The sequence below is a fragment of the Molossus molossus genome, unplaced genomic scaffold (assembly GCF_014108415.1).
Source record: "Molossus molossus isolate mMolMol1 unplaced genomic scaffold, mMolMol1.p scaffold_m16_p_7, whole genome shotgun sequence".
NCBI lineage: Eukaryota > Metazoa > Chordata > Mammalia > Chiroptera > Molossidae > Molossus > Molossus molossus.
The window spans coordinates 98,405,952-98,427,654 of record NW_023425401.1 but is presented as its reverse complement, the minus strand read 5'-3'; the positions used below and the strand labels follow the sequence as shown (position 1 = coordinate 98,427,654).

General features: G+C 39.4%; 1 protein-coding gene and 1 pseudogene across 1 annotated transcript in view; one reads left to right on the top strand and one right to left on the bottom strand.

Moving 5' to 3' along the window:
- Positions 1-3,679: 3,679 nt before the first annotated feature.
- MTPN (myotrophin) overlaps positions 3,680-21,703 on the top strand; it is a 53,257-nt gene continuing 35,233 nt past the window's right edge. The window contains exon 1 of the mRNA XM_036246472.1: positions 3,680-3,992. Coding sequence (XP_036102365.1) covers positions 3,921-3,992 — 72 coding nt within the window. The 5' untranslated portion in view covers positions 3,680-3,920. The remainder of the gene's footprint in view (positions 3,993-21,703) is intronic.
- On the bottom strand, positions 16,877-17,439 carry LOC118620311 (annotated as a pseudogene).

Genomic DNA, 21,703 nt, shown 5'->3' with positions numbered 1-21,703 from the left:
TAGCAGAGGGATTAAAGATCTCTGAAGGATCTCGCATTGACTCATATTACTTCTGCTCATCACCAAAGTGACTCATATTACTTCTGCTCATAACTAATAGGCCAGAATTAGTTACATGACATTACTCAACCACCAGGAAGCCAGGAAGAGCAATTCTCTCTTGTGCCCAGGATGGTGAACACAAGGAAACATTTCTGGAACACCATGAATACCTAAAAGAAAATCAATAAACACAAAACTAATGAAAATATGTGTGAAAAGTGAGGTGAAGGGGAAATAAAACTGGGCTATATGATAGAAGTAATTGAGGGACCTACTTAAAGTGGGTAGTTTGAGAGGTCTTTCGGAGGAAATATTTGCATTAAACCTCAAAGGTCAGGAACGAGCAAGAATTAAAAGAACATTCCAGGCATGAAACAACAAGCATTAGTGGCCCTAGGGTAGAAGGAGCTTGGTTGTTACTGAAACTGGCAGAAGATGGGATCAATGGGAATCAAAGGAACAACACAGGTGGGAGGGGTATGTTATGAGATAAGAGAGACCATCAGAGTTCGATCACAGAGGGCCCAAGAGCCATAACAGAGAACCAGGATTTTATCCTAAATGCAATAGAACTTAGGACAAGAAGTATGTATTTGTTTTACGTTTAAAAATAAAATTAACTCTGGCTACATGTGGAATTACTTGGAAAAGGGCAAGAGTGAAACTGGGAAGACCAGCTAGGAGGCTATTATAGCTGTGCAGACAGATGATAGGGCCAGGAGGGGCTGTGTGTGGGGGAGGGGGAGCCATAGTCCAAAGTGAAATGGCAAGAAGTGAACAATACAAGATATATATCTTGTATTGAGAGAGAGAGAGAGAGTAGAAAGAGAGAGAGAGAGAGAAAGAGAGAGAGAGATTTTTTTGTTAATCCTCACTCGAGGATATTTTCCCATTGATTTTTTAGAGTGGAAAGGAGAGAGAAACATTGATGTGAGAGAGATATATAGATTGGATGCCTCCTGCATCCACCTCGACCAGGATGGGAATAGAACCTGTAGCCCAGGCATGTGCCCTTGACCAGGAATGGAATTCATGACCCTTCAGTGCATGGGCCAATGCTCTAACCACTTAGCAACACTGCCCAGGGCAATTGAACTCAACTTTAATTCACATTTTAAAGGTGACTGGGTATTTTAAAGAAAAAATGAGGGAATGGGATGAGCAGGGTCTCAGTAGAGTCAGGGAAGTGAAAAATTTTTAATGGTTTGTATAAATGCAGTTAGGCCAGGGATGACTGCTAGCTGGCAGTTATCTAAGTTAGGATTCTACCCTCCTACAGAGACTGGCGGATAGAAGCACTGTCCTCAGGTGTTGGCTGAACAAAAGGTCAAAAGAAAAAAGGCAGCTTTGAGTTTTCTCAAGCAGGAGCTTTAGGGGAGTGGGCAAGGACCATCTTAGTGATGTGGTTTTGAGCTGTTGGGAACTACATTAGTGTTCGTTCAAGTCTTGTGGACCAAGGTTGAGGCCTAGTTAGGAGAAGACCCAGAGGAACCTGGCTAGAGTTTAGTCAAGGAAAGAATCTTTGTCACCATGTTTCTGGTTTTAATGAAAGGGTGATTGGCGGTGTCATTCACAAAGACAGGGACATCTAAGGGACAACTAGGTTTAGAATCTAGAGGAAACAATCCTATTTGGGATATGTTAAGTTTGAGACACTTAAATGGGTAAGAAAAGTATAAGAATGGATCACACAGAAGTCTGGGCTGGAGCTATAAATCAAGAGCAGTCAGCGTGATGTAACTCAGAGATCATGCAGGCGAGAGTGGGAGGTAGTGAAGAGAGGGAGACTCCGGATTTGCCTAACAAATTCCTCCTTGAGACTTCTTCCAGAAGCGTATCATTGTTAGGTATATGGTTATATTTCTACAGGTCACAGAGTAAATGAACAGAAGAACAATGTTGATGTTAAATGTTTGGAGAGTTTTTTTATTTCAAACCTATCTCTATTTGTTATTTCTAAATGAGAGCCCCCCAAATTATATTTATTGAACACTATTGTTATCCCCATTTTATATGCAAAACTGAACATCCTTATGAGTGTTATGAAGTCAGTCAGTTTGCCCAAGGTGACACAAAATTAGTAAGGGTTATGTCCTCTATTCAGAACTAAGCAATCTAGCCCTGGCCGGTTTGGCTCAGCGGTTGGAGCATCGGCCTGCGGACCAGAGAGTCCCAGGTTCGGTTCCTGCTAGGGGCACGTACCAAAACAAACAAACAAAAAAACACTAAGCAGTTTGCTTCTAGAATCTGTGTTCTGAACCCATATACTATATGGCAATAAGCATGGTAAAGTAGTTTGGTATATTTGTTTAGTAAATAATAGACTTTCTATATACATAAATAAAATCTTTCCAATAAGAATTTTTACTGGACCTCTCTATGTTCATGTGTGCATGTCTGGATCATTAGGGTATTAGAGACAAATTCTAGGAAGAGTAGACCAGCTTCACTAGACCAGTAACCTAAGCTTCAAACCCTTCAAAACAAATGAACACAAAAGATTAAAAATGCAATTGTACAGAACAGTTAAGTTTGTTGTGCCCGATGGGGTCAAACTGAAGTCCTAATCCTGGCGATATCTGTTGTCAGGGAGATGAGGACAAAATTTCCCCAACACACACTGGTTTTCCCTCCACAGAAATTATGCATAGTACTGATATACTAAACTCACATGGTTGTCATAAGTATTAAAGAATTCCTTGTAGCCCGACCTGTGTGGCTTAGTGGTTGAGCGTCAACCCATGCACCAATAGGTCGCTGGTTCCATTACCGGTCAGGGCACATGTCCAGATTGTGGGCCCGATCCCCAGTGAGGGGCATGCAGGACGCAGCCAATCTGTGGTCTTGCTCATTAAAGTTTCTATCTCTCTCTTCCTCTCCCTATAATATCAATAAAGAAAAAAAGTTTAATCCTCACCTGAGGACATTTTTTTGTTCAGGTAGAGTGGGAGGGAGAGAGAGGAAGAGAGAGAGAGAAACATCGGAGTGGCTGCCACCCGCACGACCGACCAGGGCCGGGGACAAACTGCAACCAAGGTACATGCCCTTAGCGGGAACCGAACAGGGTCTCTCGGGACCGCAGGCCGACGCTCTAACCGCTGAGCCAACCGGCCAGGGCAAGAAAAAAAGTTTAAAAAGAATTCCTTGATCGCAGGAATTAATGTATTTCATTTTTTGCTTTTTAAATATGTCCTAGGAGCCTGAGAGATGCTTGACATCCCACAAAAGAGAGGGGGAGAAAAAGAAAAGGAAGGAATTCAAATCAAACAGTCCTAATGGAGACTTTTAGGTAAGCGAGATGCCCTCCATGGTTTGTTGGGTTTTTTTTTTTAAGTTTATTCCATTTATGGTGTGCAGAAACGTCCTGATCCCATCTGAAATACTCTTCTCTGTCCCTTCACTCACTCTGGATCCCGGTCCTCCTGCCTCCTCCACTGGCCTCCTGAGCCTCCCTCGCCTCCCCCTCCTCCCCGTTGCCTGCCTAGCGGGCCTCGTCACTGCGCCTGCGCACACAGGTTGCGCACACAGGTTGCTCCGCCAAGGGGCCTCGGGGCGGGGTCGCAAGCACGCACAGGGTAAGAGGAAGAGGAAGTTGGGGGAGGGTCCTAGCTGGGAGTGAACCGGAAGTGTAAGCGCTCCTGCTGCTTCTCGGCCAGGCGGAACCTGCTCTGTTGGGCCCGGTGGCTGCAAAAGAACTTTCTCCCGCCCCAACGGTCGCCGCGGCCAAGCGCCTTGCCCGCCTGGCAGCCTCCCCCGCCTCCTCCTCCTTCCCCCGCGGCTCTGCGCGGCCCTGTCTCCCGCTCGCCCGGCGGTGTCCGCTCGCTCCCGCCTCTGCCCCTCGTCGTCTGCCCCGCCAGCCGGCCTGCCCCGCTGCAGCGATGTGTGACAAGGAGTTCATGTGGGCCCTGAAGAACGGAGACTTGGATGAGGTGAAGGACTATGTGGCCAAGGTAAGCGGCGACGGTGGAGGGGCGCGAGGACGAGGTGGGATGGAGAGGAGGCCGAGGAGGGCTAGGGTGGGGCGGGGGGAGAAAGACCTGCGTGGAGGTGGCAGCGGGCCGAAGGGGAGCCCGAGAGCGGCCGAGCGCCAGGAGGGTCCGGATCGCAGGCGGACCCGGGTCGGGTAACCTGTCTGCTGCAGCCGGCTTCCTGCGCTCGGACCCGGGGGGAGGGGCGGGGCGGTAGCCGCTCTTTCGGCCTCACTCGGGAGCCCCGAGCCTGTGGGTTTGGCCTGCTCCTAAGCCAGGGCTACTCAAATCTTTGTTTGAATGAAGTGGGCCCCCCACCTTGAGCCTGCCCATGACGGGGTGAAGTGACTTCAGTGGCGAGACTTCCGAAGAACTTTCTGTGTTTGAACTGTGGGCCCGTTCAAAGAATTGAACGCGTTCGGTGATCGTGAACCAGAGCACCCAAAATAGCAATGGTTAGTTAACATTGTGAAACTCGGTCTCACTTCGCCGCCGAGTCTGAACCTTGGGTGTGGCCTTTTTCCTCTCTCCCGTCCACAAGTACAGATTTGCTTCGAGGGGGAGGGATGTCAGCGAGCATCTGGGAGAGTTTAAGATAATCCGGGGAGTTTTCCGGCGAGCACGTTAACTGGAGTTACTCCGTCTTTCTCCGTGATTCCACCCGAAATGCTTGCACGTGTAAGAAGAGATGATGCAGTGTAGTAACCGTATGTTTGAGGGTAAAATCGTGATGAAGACAGCGAGTCTCAAAACTAGACTCCAAATATTAAACTGAACCCCCATTGTGGTAGATTGGTAAAATTCCAAGCCGGCCTGCCACTGGACCCTAAAATTGTACCTTCTGTGATTATGAGAGAACTCACATGTGGTTTTGGTAGGATGCTAATAAAAAAAAACAAATCTGGGACAAAAGTATAATTTTATGACATAACCGTGGAGAGTGCCTTGCTCACCAGAAAGTGAGAACCCAGTCTGGATTTTAGTCCTTCAGAGGGTCTGACCACTACTGCGGGGCTGTGTTTTTGCTTCAGAGACCTGTGTTAGGAAGCACGCAGAAACGGAGTTTCTTAAAACTTGTAGGATTGTGCAAGGCAAACTGCTAATAGTTTTTACTCTCTGTAGTATGACTACAGTTTAGCCTTTTTGCATGCAACTTATCTGCTTAGTTGTTATTTGCAGGGGATTTTTAGGACACTATTTACTTCCATCTCAGCTAGTGGCTGATTTACTGGATGTTTCAGTGTAAGACTGTAGGGGAGATTACTTGGAACACTTCCATCAAGGGTGCACTTCCCAGGGTGGGACACCGCAGTACTCTGAGAGTGAGTGGGCTTTTGTTTTTCTGTTGCTGTGGAACCTTGAAATATGAAACGTTGATAAGTACTGCGCTTACAGTTACAAAAAATAACACACTTTTTATATAGTGTCTTCCTGGCACATTATTTTGTATCTTCCTTGTGAAGTAAGCCCTTTTATTAGTCCCATTTTACAGATAAGATTACTGAGACGCAGGATCTTTAAGAAAGAAAAACTAAAGTTACAGAAATAAAAAATGATGAAGCAAGAACTAAACTGCTGACTCCAAAACTTAGACTCTAAAAGTTTAATTGTTCCATGCATTGTCTCACAATCTAAAACGTAGTTGCAAAGCATCTGATACCAAGATTTTTAGTAGGACATACCCAAGGTCCTCATCCAGGGAGATAAATTATACATAAAGAATTGTCAATCACACGAACACATTTATGGAAAAGTATGGGCCAATAACAAGGGATTAATTTGTTTTCAGTTAGTTTTTTAAATTAGGTCATTATGTCCAGTTTGATTTGGGCCTTTTCCTATTACTACTACACTGCCTGCTCTCATTAACAAAACGAGATGTGCACAAAAGAGAGGGTAGACATTCGAAGTAAAAGGAACTATTAAGAACTTTATATTCAAAAAGATTGGACTGTGATGGAATCCTATGAACAGATCATTGAGCTTTTTCCTTTCTTAGTTTTTATTAAGTAACTTGAGTCTCTTAAAATATTTTTTGCTTTGTTAATGAAAAATAACAAAAAAACGAAACAACCAGAAATAGCACTCCACATTTTACTGACTGAACTCCCTTACTGTGCCTGTTCACTCGCAAGTCCTTAGAAGTTTCTTCTGCTCAAGCAGCCATCTTCCCTGCTTATTCATTCACTCACCTTTTTCATCCACCAATTAATGAATGCTCGTTACCATTTTCTGAGTTTATGTAGTTCATTTATCTGACTGTGTGCAAAGAAAGTATATTTTTAAAAACTGGACTTGTCTAGTTTTCCTCCCAAGGGTCAGAGTCTTTAAAATACTCTCCTCTGTTCTCCTGTGAAGATCTCTCATTATTTTTTTTTCTTTATTGATTTTAGAGAGAGATAGAAACATCAATGAGAGAGAACATCGATTGGCCACCTCCTACATGCCCCTCTCTGGGGATCTGACCCATAACCTGGGCTTGTGCCCTGACTGGGAATCGAACCAGCATCCTCCTGGTGCATCCTGTTGGTGCATGGGTCAGTGCTCAACCACTGAGCCACACCAGCCGGGCAAGATCTCTCATTATTAACATAAGTGAAACATTTTAGTAGTCTTTTTTTTTTTTTAATTAATGTTTTAAAAAATCAGTAATTGTACTTTTCTACCTACTTCTGACTTCTCTACAGGTATCTGAAGTATGTACAGGCATAAGTTGTTGGTTTTGGGTGAGTTCCTGAACTCTGAAAAATGAATTCAGAATTCCCAAATCATTGAAAATTGTGTGGTTCTAAACGGGGGGAAAACAGCACATAAAGAAAAATTTATTCCGTATTATATGTTTATCTGTAATAAAACAACACCTGACATATTTTGACTTCTTGACTGACCCAAAGACCATATTTATGACTAATTTATTGGGTATCTTTCCGGTCCCAGGCACTTTGCTAGGCCTGGCATGATGGTAAAGAAGTTGGACACGATACTTGGGAAACTTAAGCATCTATATTCAGCAGATCTATGTGGAAAAGCTATCATACTTTCAAAGTAGTATGCAAGTTATAACTAACAGCTCACACAATATTGAGTTTATCCAATTGGAGAAGAAGTGAACACCAGAAAGTAAGATATTCATAAGCAGCAGTAGTAGATATTCATAGCCTTATTTTCAATCTATATGCTTCCTCTGGGTGACATTATTTTTGCCTTCATCTTCTATTTCTGCCTTTATGTTAATTTCTCCCATTGAAATTAATTCAGCCCTGACTCGTGCTGCAGAATGAATACCTCTCTTCAGATAAATTCCAAATTTAGCACCCATTTTTTTTTCAAAAATTATTTCTTTTGTCTCCATTTTGACTAATGGCACCATGACACAACCATTTGTCCAAACTAGAAATTGGAGTATTTTCCCAAATTTTTCTGAGTGTTATCAAGACTACCTTCTCAGTGTCTCTCATACCCTCCTAACTCCTCTTTTTTTTTTCTTAGAAAATTACTATTTTTTAATGTATTTATTGATTTTTTTTTTTTTTAGAGAGAGAGGGAAGTGGGGGGAGATAGAAACAGCCATGAGAAACATCCATCGGCTGCCTCCTGCACGCCCCCTACTGGGGGTCAAGCGTGCCACCGGGGCATGTGCCCTGACTGGGAATCAAACCCAGACTTCTCAGTCCATGAGATGACTTTCAGTGGACTGAGCCACACCCACTGGGTTTACTCCCCATTCTTATTGCTACTACTTTACATTAGTAGTTTCCTCTTTCCTGCCTGGACTGTATTTTCCTTGACTGTTGTTTTTCCCTCCTTGCTGTCCATTTGCACATTGTAGCTGGAAGGATCTCTCTATAATGTGAATCTGAGCATGTTATCATTCAGCCAACCTCCTTCACTACCTTAAAATACTTTTGTGACCCCACCCCCTGCCTTTTTCTTTTTTTAAATGGTCAGGTCAGCTCCTCCTTAGTTTGGCATACTAGGTTGTTCTGACATGGCCTATCCCTGCCTTTCTAAACTCGCCTCTCTACACACAGTGCTCTGCTTCAAACCCCACCATGCTGTTTCTTACTTGTATGCCTTTCCATGTGCCCTCATCCTCCTTGACCTAGTCTGCTCACCTCTATCCCTAACCCCCAACCTGGAGAGCTATTTATCGTCTTGGCTTAAATATCACCTCTTCCAGAAAAACAGTTTGACTTCTACTGGTGCCTGATTCTTTTAGTGTTTTCACTTATCAAATTACTGTGATTTTGTTTACATGTCTGTTTTTAATTAGGCTCTGAGCCTCTGGAGGGTAGATGTTATATTCTTTTTCATCTTCGTATTTCCAGTATAGTGCCAAGGAATTTTACACATTAAAAGCATATGTTCCAAGTAAGAAATGCTTTTTATTCGTAACTTAGCTACAGTTACAGCATACTTCATTAGTTATATATTGATAATTACCATTGACAGGATTGCTTATATTTTACTGCAAAGGGCTCTGCAAGTTTTCATTTTTTTTTCCCACGGCATTTCAATATAAGTAATAGTGTTCCCATTTTAAGGATGAGGAAATTGAACTTAGAGAAATTAAGTAACTTAACAAGGTCACTGAGTAAGTAGTACAGCTAGGATTTAAACCCAGAGCTATCTGAATTTACAGCCCGTATATTTTCACCATGTCTACCTGCCCTGAAATGGTTATCTGGTTTCTTAGCTCATGGTGGGTTAGAATCAGCACACCAAGAAAATTTGAAAGGGGCTTGCAAGAGGCAGGTACAACTTATCTCTGACTATGAATGAAGAGTAGAAAAATGGCTATAATTAAACTTTTTTTTTTTTTTTAATCCTCACCCGAGGATATTTTTCCAAATTTGTTCAGATAGAGTGGGAGGGGGAAAGAGAGAGAAACGTCAAGATACACCAACTGGTTGCCTCCTACATGACTCCAACCAGAGCCGGGAACAAACTGAACCACAACTGAGGTTCGTGCCCTTGACAGGAATTGAACCCAAGACTGCTTGGTCCATGGGCTGCTGCTCTAACTGCTGAGCCAAAATGGCCATGTCTGTAATTAAACATTTTAATATAACAGTTTGAAAGTAATTAGCATAGTGACAATAGCTCTGTAAACTTTAAATCTCATCAGAGAATATCTTTGCTCAAGGTGTGTCTATAAAGAGACTTTGATAGCTTATAGTTACACACAATTTTGTGTTATAATTTGTAGTTGTGATTCTATACAGTACTTAGTCAAATTGTGTCATTTTGCCTTAGGAAGAAACAAAAGTATTGAGATTCCTATTCAGAATGGTTTAAATGAAATAAATAGCACTTTTTTTCAAAAAATATGTTCTTAAAATTTTTATATATTTGAGCACTGTGATGCTATGTACAGGTATACTATCCTTCACTTGTCACATCAACCCATAGGCATAACCCCATTTTAGAGATTTTAGAGATGAAGAGACTAGACAGATTAAATAACTTGCCAGAGGTCATAAAGCTCTTGAGTAGGGAAGCAGAGATTTTTAACTCAGTCTTTCTGACTTCAAAGCTCCTTGCTATTACACTTCAAACCGTTGACCTTTATGTTTCAATAATGCTAGGAATTACTATATAATTGAGTATATATGTGTTAAAAATAATCACAGCAGGACTGCAATTCATTGAGACTACCTAGAGATGACCTTTGTGGTGGATTTTGAGAATACAGATCTCTTAGAGGTGAATGCTTGTGTTAATAAGTAGTCCCATATAATCTCCACTAGGTCTGATACATGTACTCTCTTGTTTACAACGTGCTTCTGTTTCACTTGATGTGAAATACTATACATCAGGTCTCTAACTTCCCTTTCTCTGTGGTTTCCTTTCCCTCTCCAGCCCCCATTCTAATTACATCTGCCTTTGACACTGATAGTTTTGAAAAACAACAATTGTACCCTGTGAGAAGATAGGACCTCTTGAACCCAAAAAAAGTTTCAACTCTAATCTTTAGAAATTGCAAGACTTATTGGGGTCACTTTTCACTTCCACAGTTTAAAAGGGGTCCTTATTAAATCTATCTTACAATGATTAGTTTTATACAATTTCCTTTTTTTCTTTTTGAAGTTATCAGTGTCTATATCATAAAAATTTGTCACTTTCTACAGCAGGACTGGTGACCCAGTCAGAAAGCAAATATATCAGTTTGTATAAGATACAAGCGTCTTCAATAGATGCAGAAAGGTTAAAGAAATACTTTTCTATTAGTCTTTTACTCTTTAAAAAAATAAAATAGCTCTGGCTGGTTTGGCTCAGCGGTTAGAACGTCAGCCTGCGGTTCAAACCCAGGAGAGAGACCTGGGTTCAGTTCCTGCTAAGGGCACGTACCTCGGTTGCAGTTTGTCCCCGGCCCTGATTGGGTTGTGCGGGTGGCAACCACTTGATGTGTCCCTTTCACATCGATGTTTCTCTCTCTCTCTCTCTTCTTCCCACTCTGTCTGAACAAAAAATGGAAAAATGTTCTCGGGTGAGGATAAAAAATAAATAAAATAAAGGAATATTTTTTTTATATTGGAAGGTAAATGTTCACTCAGATGTCTGTATATAGTGTTTTCCTTTGAGATTTTAACCATAATTTATCGTTAAACTAGTGCAGATAGTTAAAGATGTAATAAAGCTGATTTCAATTATAAATATATGCTTATTATTTAAAAGATAAAGCTGAATCGAATAAAGTGAAACTAGTATCCCATTACTTATTCCCCTTACCTAGGTGATAGCTTTGTTTAAACTATAAAACTTATAGATATTTTTAAGACAAAAATACTTAAAAAGGTAAAATTGGCCCATGATTCTACTAACTAGACAATTCCTAGTAACTTTATTTATTTTTTATTCCGCACCTGAGGATATTTTTCTGCTTATTATCAGATAGAGTGGGAGGAAGGGAGAAAGAGAGACACAGATAGAGCCACATCAACTGGTTGCCTCCTGCACCACCCAACCCGCGCTGGGGATGAACCAAAACCGAAGTATATGCCCTTGACTGGAATTGAACCCACGATTCATTGGTCCTCAGGCCAACGCTCTAACTGCTGAGCCAAACTGGCCAGGGCCCTAGTAACTTTAAAAGGTGACATTAAGCCCTGGCCAGTTTGGCTCAGCGGTTAGAGCATCCGCCTGCGGTCCAGAGAGACCCAGGTTCAGTTCCCGCTAGGGTGCGTACCTCGGTTGCAGTTTGTCCCCGGCCCTGGTTGGTTCTGCGGGTGGCAGCCCACTCGATGTGTCCCTTTCACGTCGATGTTTCTCTCTCTCCCTTCCACTCTATCTGAACAAAAAATGGAAAAATGTCTTTGGGTGAGGATAAAAAAAAAAAGATGACATTAATTTAATTTAGATATAGATTAGAAAATGGCAACAACTATAACTCCCTTCCCCGGTCCCTGTGAACAAAGTGAGCCATTCTTTTTTTTTTTTCAATCATCACCCGAGGACATTTTTTCTTTTTCTTTTTTGTTTTTTTTGTTCAGATAGAGTGGGAGGAAGAGGGAGAGAGAAACATCAACGTGAAAGGGACACATCGAGTGGCTGCCTCCCGCACAACTCCAACCAGGGCCGGGGACAAACTGCAACCGAGGTACGTGCCCTTAGCGGGAACCGAACCCGGGTCACTCTGGACCGCAGGCCGACGCTCTAACCACTGAGCCAAACCGGCCAGGGCACAGTGAGCCATTCTTAACAGATTCACATAATTAATTTCAGGACAAGATTGGAAATTCACTTATCTATTTCCCCATTTAAAAATAATTCTTTGCACACTTCTGCACTTTGCTTTTTAAATTCCTTAATAAGTCATCTTAGGTTGCACATTGAAATTTGTTTATCTGCCCTCTGCTTTTTAATTGTACATAGTATTCCATTTTTTGGATATACCTTAATTTATTTGACTAGTGCTCTACGATAAACATTTTGTTTACAGCTTATTTTTGTAATTAAACAGTGTTACAGTTATTACCTTTATATATATATATATATATATATATATATATTCCTTGACAATTATGAGACTATCTGTATTACCCATCTGATGAGTTTTATCAACTTAGATACACATCAGCAGTGCATGAGACTGAGCATTCCCTCAAATATCGACAGCACTGAGCATCATCACACTCTGGTTTTTGCCATTTGAATAGGTGGAAAATGATATGTTGCTTCAATTTGCATTTCTTAAATGAGGAAATTGATATCTTATTAAAGCTATGAACATTTGTATTCTTCATATTTCTTATTTATGTATTTTGTTCATTTTTCTATTAAATGGTGGGGTTTTGGGTTTTTTATTGATTTGTATTGATCCTTTACAAATTAAGGGAATTAGTTTTTTTTTTTTATCATATTTGGCATATGTTTTTCCCAGTTTGTGTCTTGACTTCATTTATTTTGTCGTTGTTGTTGTTCTACAATAGACTTTACCTTTAATGTGGTTAAATATATCACATTTTCCCCCTTTTGTGACTTGGATTTCTGTGCCCTGTTTACAGAGACCTATTTCTTCTCTATAAGATTACAGATAAATTTGGTCTTTCTTATAGAACTTAGTGAGTTTTTTTTTCATTTTGCATTTCAGGCAGTTGATACTTCTGTTAGTTATTTTGAAGTAAGGCATGAAATTGGAATATAGTTTATTTGTGTATTTTTTAACAGTTAGTTCCTGTACCATTTATTGTATAATTTCTCTTTACCTGCTATTGTGAACCGTTATCTTGATCATGAACAGAATTCTATTGTGTGTTTGGATTTCTTATTTGTTTTTATATTCATACTAAATTGTTTTAATGATTATAGCTTCATAATATGTTTTAGGACGGATTGGTGCCACTATTTCTCTTATATTCTCTCTAGAATTTTTTGCAGATAGTTCCTCAAAATTATTTTCCTTTTTTCTCTTGTTTCAGGAAAAGTGTGAAGATTGTTTGAACCTACCTTTTTAACCCATATGTCTTCATAAGCATTAAACTTTTAATTTTTTTTTTTCTGGAATGATGACATCATGTGATCTGAAGAACATAATGTGTTAGCTTTTAATTATAAAGTATCTTAGAATAGAAATATATGATGCATTATGGGAGTATTTTATATAAAAGTATTTGAAACAGTAAAATGTTCAGGTATTCAAAATGTTTAATTAAAAGTTACGGTATTGCATGCACCAAAGGCCTCCTACTAACAAGAAGTACTATTGTTGAAAGTAAATTTTTTGTAGCTATATCTTTACTGCAGTTGACCCTTGAATAATGTGCAGTTTAGGGGCACCAACCCCTATGCAGTCAAAAATTCATGTATAACTTTGATCTCCCCAATTTTTTTTAAATATGTTTTTTATTGATTTGAGAGAGATGAAGGCAGAGCGAGAGAGAGATAGAAACATCAATGTGAGAGAAACATCTATGGGCTGCCTCCTGCTTGCCCCCCACTGGGGATCGAGCCCGCAGTCCCACAATCCCACAACAAGGCCTGTGCCCAGACTCAGATTCTAACTGGCAACCTTTTTGGTGTATGGGACAATGCTCAACCAACAGAGCAACACCAACCAGAGTGATTTCCCCAACATTTAACTGCAGTTGTCTCTTGGTTTCTGCAGGGATTGGTTCCAAGATCCCCCACAGGTACCAAAATCTATGAATGCTTAATTCATTATATACAATTGTGCAAAACAGTGTATGCAGTCGGCCCTCTGCATCAGAGGATTCCTAACCTTAGATCAAAAGTAATGTTTTCAATCCACAGTTTGTTGAATCCACAGCTGTGAAATCCATGGAGATGAAATGCTGGCTATATATTTATTGGAAAAAAATTTATGTTAGAGTGAACCTGCTTAGCTCAAACCCATGTTGTTCAAGGGTCAACTGTATATAAATAGTTCTGATAAGCTTAGAAAACTTGATTTTTTTTTTTTTAACTCCACAAAACATTATAAGGGTGGAGAGGAACTGATTCCTGAAATCATGAGAGAATCAAAACAAGCAAATGAAGGGGCAAAAAATCATGTTACCGTACAGTTCCAGAGGCCTATACAATAATTAATATGTATAAATGCAGCATCAAGCTTCAAGAAAATTTATATTTGCTCTCTACTTTTCTCTCATTTAAAAAGTCAGAGACATGTGTGATATATTTTAGAAAGAGAGTCTATTTCTCTATATAAAATAATGAATGTTTTAATACCTAGGTCAAAACTCTTGGCTACCTGAAAAATTAGATATCCAAAAAAACGGGGTCGTAGATAATAAACTCGTTACCCACAGTATAGTTGAAGCCACAACACTGTTCTTTAAGATTTGAAAGTGCATTATTGGTGAAACCATAGTGTAGAGCTTAAATATATATGCTCTGGAATTAAACCCTCCAGCTCTGGCTCTCTTACTAAATGTATCACTTTGGGGTGAGTTAGTTAACCACTCAGAACTTGAGTTTCCTAGTTTGGGAAAAATGAAGGTGATAATAAACAGGGTACCATTGTTACTGATAAATAGTAACCGTGAATTTGTTTAGAAGCAGAACTGCTTAAAGATCATCTAATTCAACTTCCTTATATCGTGAAAAAGAAAAAATTAAATGTAAAAGGCTTGACCAGGATCATACTGCTAATTAGGATTAGAACTTTAATTCAGTTTTCATGAACCTGAACAGGTGCTTTTTACACTACACTACAGTATTTTCTAATGAAATACTTTATAGTAGCTATTAACCTGTATTGGAATATTCTTTTTTGCCACTCCCATGTGCTTGGTAAAATTTTGCTTATTTTTAAAGTTTTTGTTCTGCATAGCATTATATGACTGTGCAGTTAATCCCTCATTTATGCCAACATGGTGTCTAATGTACAGCTTTCTTGTTGTTTTTATGCTCTAGTGTAGAGTTTCTTAAACTTGAGAACTATGGGCCCCTAACTTAACTAGCAAGTCAGTGGACTTGAATTTGAAAAACAGTGGCTCAAAGAAACTCAAATCTGTGGAATATGTCTGGTTTAAAAAAACAAAAACACATGTATAGATGTGGATTGCTTGTTTCTATTTAGGTATGTGAATAGTGCCTTTCAGTAGTCTCAGAACTCAGAGATTCGCCTCGAAAAGTATTTCTGCAGATTTTAGTTTAAGGTACCATGTTTGTGGTGGGGTATTTGTCTTTTGGGAGGTGGGAGTTTCCCAGCATTTGAAACCCCTTCCCATGTTTGAGGAATTTTCTGTTACATAGTATGAACCTTGGTGAAAATGCAAGACCTGGCTCCTACTACAACAAAGTATGAACCTTGGTGAAAATGCAAGACCTGGCTCCTACTACAACAAAGGCCAGAAAGGGCAAATACATTGCTTTGTCCTGCCCACACTTAGGAAATGGGCCCATAACCCAAACATGGCTAATAGGGTGCTTTTATCTGGAGCTGATACAAAGACTCAAGTATGTAAAGGATGTACTGGCAGCAATAAAACATCATTTCTAAAAACAGATGTTGTGGTGTGCCCATTGTGGCATTTCTTCTGTGCCCAGGTGGTTCTTATGACAGAATTTTGTTTTATGTCTTAACTTAAACCTCCTTGGTTCCTACCCATTTACTGAGTCTGGTTCTTCAACCTTCCCAGTAATTTAGAGAACTATTTTTAACATCTGCTTAATGCATTACATTTCTGTTCATCAATATGAATTGGTTTCTGTTCTTGCATTTAAGAACCCCATATTAATTTTTACCTGCCTATCTCTCTTGTGCTCTGAGCTTTTTAAAGATAGAAAGTGTGCTCTGGCCAGTTTGGCTCAGCGGTTAGAGCGTCGGCCTGCGGTCGGGAGAGACCTGGGTTCGGTTCCCGCTAAGGGCACGTACTTCGGTTGCAGTTTGTCCCCGGCCCTGGTTGGTCATGCGGGTGGCAGCCACTCGATGTGTCCCTTCACATCAATGTTTCTCTCTCTCTCTCTCCCTTCCTCTCTCTCCCTCCCACTCTATCTGTACAAAAAAAATGGAAAAATATCCTCGGGTGAGGATAAAAAAAAAAAAAAAATTAAAGATAGAAAGTGTTTTTTATTCTCAATATTTATCCCATTGTGTCTTATCTGCCATATAGTTTAAATTTTGGTTGAATTATTTCTAGGAATTAACCTTTATTTTGTTGTTTTCAAAATTGTTTTACCATATTACCTCTTTGTAACAGATATTCTTAGTATAAATGATGTCATGTTTTCTTTTGAAAATAGCTCTAAGTTTTCAAACTCTTTATTGTTTAATACTATTTTTTTCTTTATTAATTTTAGAGAGAGAGGTAGAAACATCGATGAGAGAGAACATTGATTGGCTGCCTTCTGCACAGCCCCCATTGGGGATGTGGCCCACAACCTGGGCATGTGCCCTGATCAGAAATCAAACCGGCGACCTCTTGGTGCATGGGTCGATGCTCAACTACTGAGCCACACCAGCCAGGCAACTCTTTATTGTTTTAAACTCAATGAACTTTTTTTTTTAATCCTCACCCAAGGACATTTTTGCACCTATCTTGAGATAGAGCAGGAGGGAGAGAGAGAGAGAGAGACATCCATGTGAAAGAGACACATCGAGCAGTTGCCACCCACACGACCACAACCGGGGCCAGGGACAAACTGCAACCGAGGTACATGCCCTTAGCAGGAACCGAACCCGGGACTCTCTGGTCCGTGAGCCGACGCTCTAACTGCTGAGCCAAACCAGCCAGAGGTAAACTCAATGAACTTTATCCAACTTTTCCACACTGCTACAGCTGTTGTGGAATACAGTTTTGACAGCAGTTGTATAAATATTAACATCAGCTTCCACATGTAATTTCTCATGGCCATGATTTTAGAATTTCTGTTTCTTTCCTTTGGTTGTCAAATGATCTTTAATTGTAATATTTTTCTTTGTAGTTCTTAATTAGCTGGGTTCTTAATTTCACTATACCACTGCTGGTGTCATCTATGATGTCATGAGGGTGGCGGCCATCAACATTGCAGCCCACAGACCGGGCAGTCCTCGGGATCTCTCTAATGTTTCCAGAGAGTTCTCTAGCTAAAGATAGGTGCCGCATCTATCAGTGTTGACAGTCTCATCAAAAGTTATATTTCCGTTGTGCTTGATGTGATTTTTGTTTCATTCTGTTTCTTGGCAGTTCTTTGAGGGCTTTGATAGTCAGGGCAGAGGCAGAAGCAGTCTGGGCCTGTCTGTCCTGAATGGTCAGTTTCACTGTAATCCTGAGACCCTTCCAATTACCAGTTGCATTGGCAATGTCCTCACCAACCTTTCCTGGAGATAGACCCAGTGGGCTGATCTTAGGGGCCAGGGCAGACTGACGACGACTTTCCCACCAGTGCACCTCAGGTATACGACTTTGATCTCGAACTTCTTGGGCATAGTGGAGGTGGCTGGTATAGGATGAACCTGGATCCGGGCCTACTGAAGAAAGCTGCACCTAAGCCACCTCCAAGCCAAAAGCTGAAAGCTCATTTTAGAATTTCAGTTAATTTTTAAAACCATACAGTAAAGATAGTTTTTGTGCCTGTTCCCTTGTGAAGAATAAGAATCGTCATTGCTTTTTTTTTTTATTGTTATTAAGGAATATTAAAAACTAGACTTAATTCCACATTACTTATATAATATAAAAGTACATGTACTATAAAACCAATAAAATTGAAAACTTTCTAGTTGCAAACTAAGTCTTTAGAAAACAGCTTTATTATTTGTTCTCTTAAAAGCCTTCTACAGAACAGTAATTATATTTTCACTTTAGATTTGACTCCCAACCCTACCACTTAGCCTTGGCCAAGGTACTTCATCAAACCTCAGCTTTCTCATCTTCAAATGGGGATTGTAACAGTACCCAGTTCATATGTCTTACCTAGTTTTTAGAAGTGATAGTAGATGTAAAATTCACAAAGCAGTGCCTAACACATTCTAACTGTAAATAACTGCCATTTGTGTTGTCTTTATGCAGATACTTTCCTAAGAGATGAATAGTTGTAATAGAGACTGTGTGGCTTTGTGAGCCATGTCTGCTGTTGTGCCGAAGCAGACACAGATGATATGTAAACAAATGAGCATGTCTCTGCTCCAGTAACACTTTATGTAGAAGAACAGCCAAGAGGCTGGATTTGGCCAGTGGGTCCTTGTTTCTTCACTTGTGCATAACATTGAAGTTGCAAAATCTGGGTTGTCTAATTTCTTTTCCCCTCAAGTTCTTGAGATCAAAATAATTTAAATTGTATGAGCAAATATAAAACTTATTTTGGGAATCAGCATTTCCAAAAGTATAATTCAAAAACCTTTATGGTTGAAAGATACTGAGTTGTAAGGAAAAGCAAAGCATAGAAAACCATGTGTGAATAGGGAAGAGAAAGAGAGAGGTTGAATGAAGATCTTTAAAAGGAAAAGCTATAGAATCTCTACAGTAAATATGAACCTTAGGCAAGAGGCCTAGATTATTTTGAAGTTAGAAATTGTTCCTTGTAAACATGCAAACAGGAACTAATTTACATCCTTAAACTAAACAAGACTTCTACAAAATCTTTTCTGCTACCAGAGGTCATCCTTCAAAAATGTTTCAGAATTTTTCTTTCCCCAGCCCTAGTGTGAGTCCTGTAACCTGGCTTGACTTCCAACTTCAGAAGTGAAAGAGAAGGCAGTTAGCACAGTTTTCACTGGTTCATTCATAATTCATTCAGCAAATATCATTTGAGCACCTACAGTGCCTTCTACTGTATTCAGTAGCCATGGAAATACAATAATGAATACTTCTTCTGAGAATAAGTTTTCTTTGGTAGGTTCAGTTAAAAGGGTATGTAGAACAAACAACAAGTAAGATAGTTGTATGGGTTCTGAATAAATCATTTTCCTATTTAATGGATGGCATGAATAAAATGTAGAAGCAACCATACAACTGTGTTAAGAAAACATGCAACTATATAAAAAGAATAGACTACTTGTAAGAGCCAAGAAAAAGTCATACTTGGTTGCAATATAGAGGAGAAGCAACACCAAATCAAATTCAGATGGAAATTTCAATAGGAGAGTCAATGCCAAATCAAACATCAAATCCAAAATGAAAGATAATGGGAACTGAATGTTTTCTCATTGAGTACTCTTTGAGTCCTTACTATATGCCATATATGGTCCTACATAATAAATTAATATATGTATAGATATGCATATACTTTAATCCACAACTACTAATGTAGACTTTCTTTCCATTTTATAGTTAGGGAAATAGAAATTAAGTAACTTGCCTAAAATCCTATAGCTAGTAAGTGAAAGGACAGGATTTGATCTGACTCATTTCCAAAAAGTATTATTTTTAGTCATTTGCATTTGGAATTTTTCAGAACTACAAGTGAAATATATAGATTAAAGAAATTGAAGATTAAGTATTACAGTAGATAAAGCATTGAGATCGAACTAGCAAAAGATAAGGAAGGAGCACCCAGCTGGTGTGGCTCAGTGGTTGAGCGTCGACCCATGCACCAAGAAGTCACTGGTTCAATTCCCGGTCAGGGCACATGCCCAGGTTGTGGGCTCAATCCCCAGTGAGGGGCATGCAAGAGGCAGCCAATCCATGTTTTCTCTCATCGATTGATGTTTCTATCTCTCTCTTCCTCTCTCCCTTCCCCTCTCTCTAAAAGTCAATAAAGAAAAAAAAAGATTTAATAAAAAAGATAGGGAAGAGCATACACGTTTTTTTGTTTTGTTTTTTTTGTGGGGGTTTTTTTGAGAGAGGAATGGGGAAGGGGGGAGAGAGAGAGAGAAACATTGATCCAGCTGCCTCCCATGCACATACCAGGGGTTGAGCCTGCCATCTGGGCATGTGCCCTGACTGGGAATTGAACTGGTGACCTTTTGGTACACGAGACAACACTCAACCAACTGAGCTACACTGGCCAGGGCAAGAACATACAAGTTTGAACTAAAAAATAGAAATAGAAGTTTTCTGAACTGAGAAGATCCAAGATTGGAAATAGAGAGTTTCCACAGTTACTAATAAACACAGGTGAGGAACTAAAATGATTAACTACAAAGATTTTTTTTTTTAATCTGTAAATATTTGGGCAATATAATAATTCCAAGGAGTAAAATCGACTTACCTTTAGATTATTTGAAAACAGTGAAATAAGCAGCTCTATTAGGAATAAAAGATGTGATAAAATGTATTCAGGCTGTCATTCATGTAGGATGGCAATACAGCTATCTTAAAATACAGAGTGGGGCAAAAGTAGGTTTACATTTGTTCCTATGGAAAATAATACAATAATTAATAAATAATAATACAAGAATAAACTGTTTCACATACTCACATTTGTAAACCTACTTTTGTCCCACCCTGTATATATCACTTCCCACTCAATAGGTTGCTACAGAGATCACGTCTGAAACTTTAGGGATGAATTTTTCTTTCCCGCTCTTTCCTCTTGCCCCCCTCCTTTCCTTCCCTTTTCCCTCTCTCACTCTCTCATGGGTTTATTTACAGATACAGCCTTTAAGAATGTAAACATTTGATCAGGACATGAGATATTTCCCAGGCTACATAAGATCTTAGGAATGAATTCCAACTGTGGAGTCATGAATTTTTTTCTGGCAGATGAAGCTACTTTTTGTTCATATTATCTTTTGTCCAAATTGAAATTCTGTTACAGTGTTTTGAATGAGTTTTCTTAATTTGGGTAGTTTTTCTTTCTATAAATACATGCATTTTGTTAAAATGTTAACTTTATACCACCAGTAAAATATTATTTAAATACTTCACTATTTTCAATTAGAAAATGTCTGTGACTAATGGCTTTTAAACCTTCCAAAGAAGAAAAATAAAGTAAAACAGTTAGATAAAACTAATTTAAATCACTAAAGCAGTCATTTAAGAGAGGAAAAAAGCTTAAGTTAAAAGTTCTATGTATATGTATAGATGGGGGAATACACCATAAGATTTGGGGCCTTATCTGTCGCGACTAACACTTAAAATTTTTTTGTTGGTAAAAGGTAGATGCTAAACACTTTTTTATTGGTTAAAAATACTTATAAAGAGCCCTGGCCGATGTGACTCAGTGGTTAGTGCACCAAAGGGTTTTGGGTTTGATTCCTGGTCAAGGGCACGTACCTGGGTGGCAGGCTCTATCCCTGGCCCAGGTTGGAGAGCCCGAGGAAGGCAACTAATCCACGTGTCTCTCTCACATCGATGTTTCTTTCCCTCCCTCCCTCCACTTTCTCTAAAAATCAATGGAAAAAATCCTTGGGTGAGGATTAACCAAAACAAAAGAAAAATACTTATAAAGAATTATGCATTACTTTTGCCCTTAAAATTTTTTCTAGCTCACATTTTTTTTTATTTGATTTCTGTTAGTTCTGTGTGATACTGGTAAATAAATAAATCAAAATGAACCTATGATTTATATATGTATTTCAGAACTTTGAGTAGTCCTAGGTTAAGATAACCCCAGTAACAAAAATACATAGTTATTTGTATAACTGTGTTAGAAACACAGGACTTTGTTTTATTTTGCAGTTTTCATTCTTACTATATGTGCTTTGCTGTTCTTTACTGTGAACTTTTTTTTTTTTCCTCGAGTCATCATTATCATTCAAGTGTCTTGTCAGTGGAAAAAATTTTGTCAGCAAAAAAAAAAAAAGTGACCCTCAATTGGGAACACATCTGATGTGACTGATATGTTAGTTGTGGGTGATCGCTTTG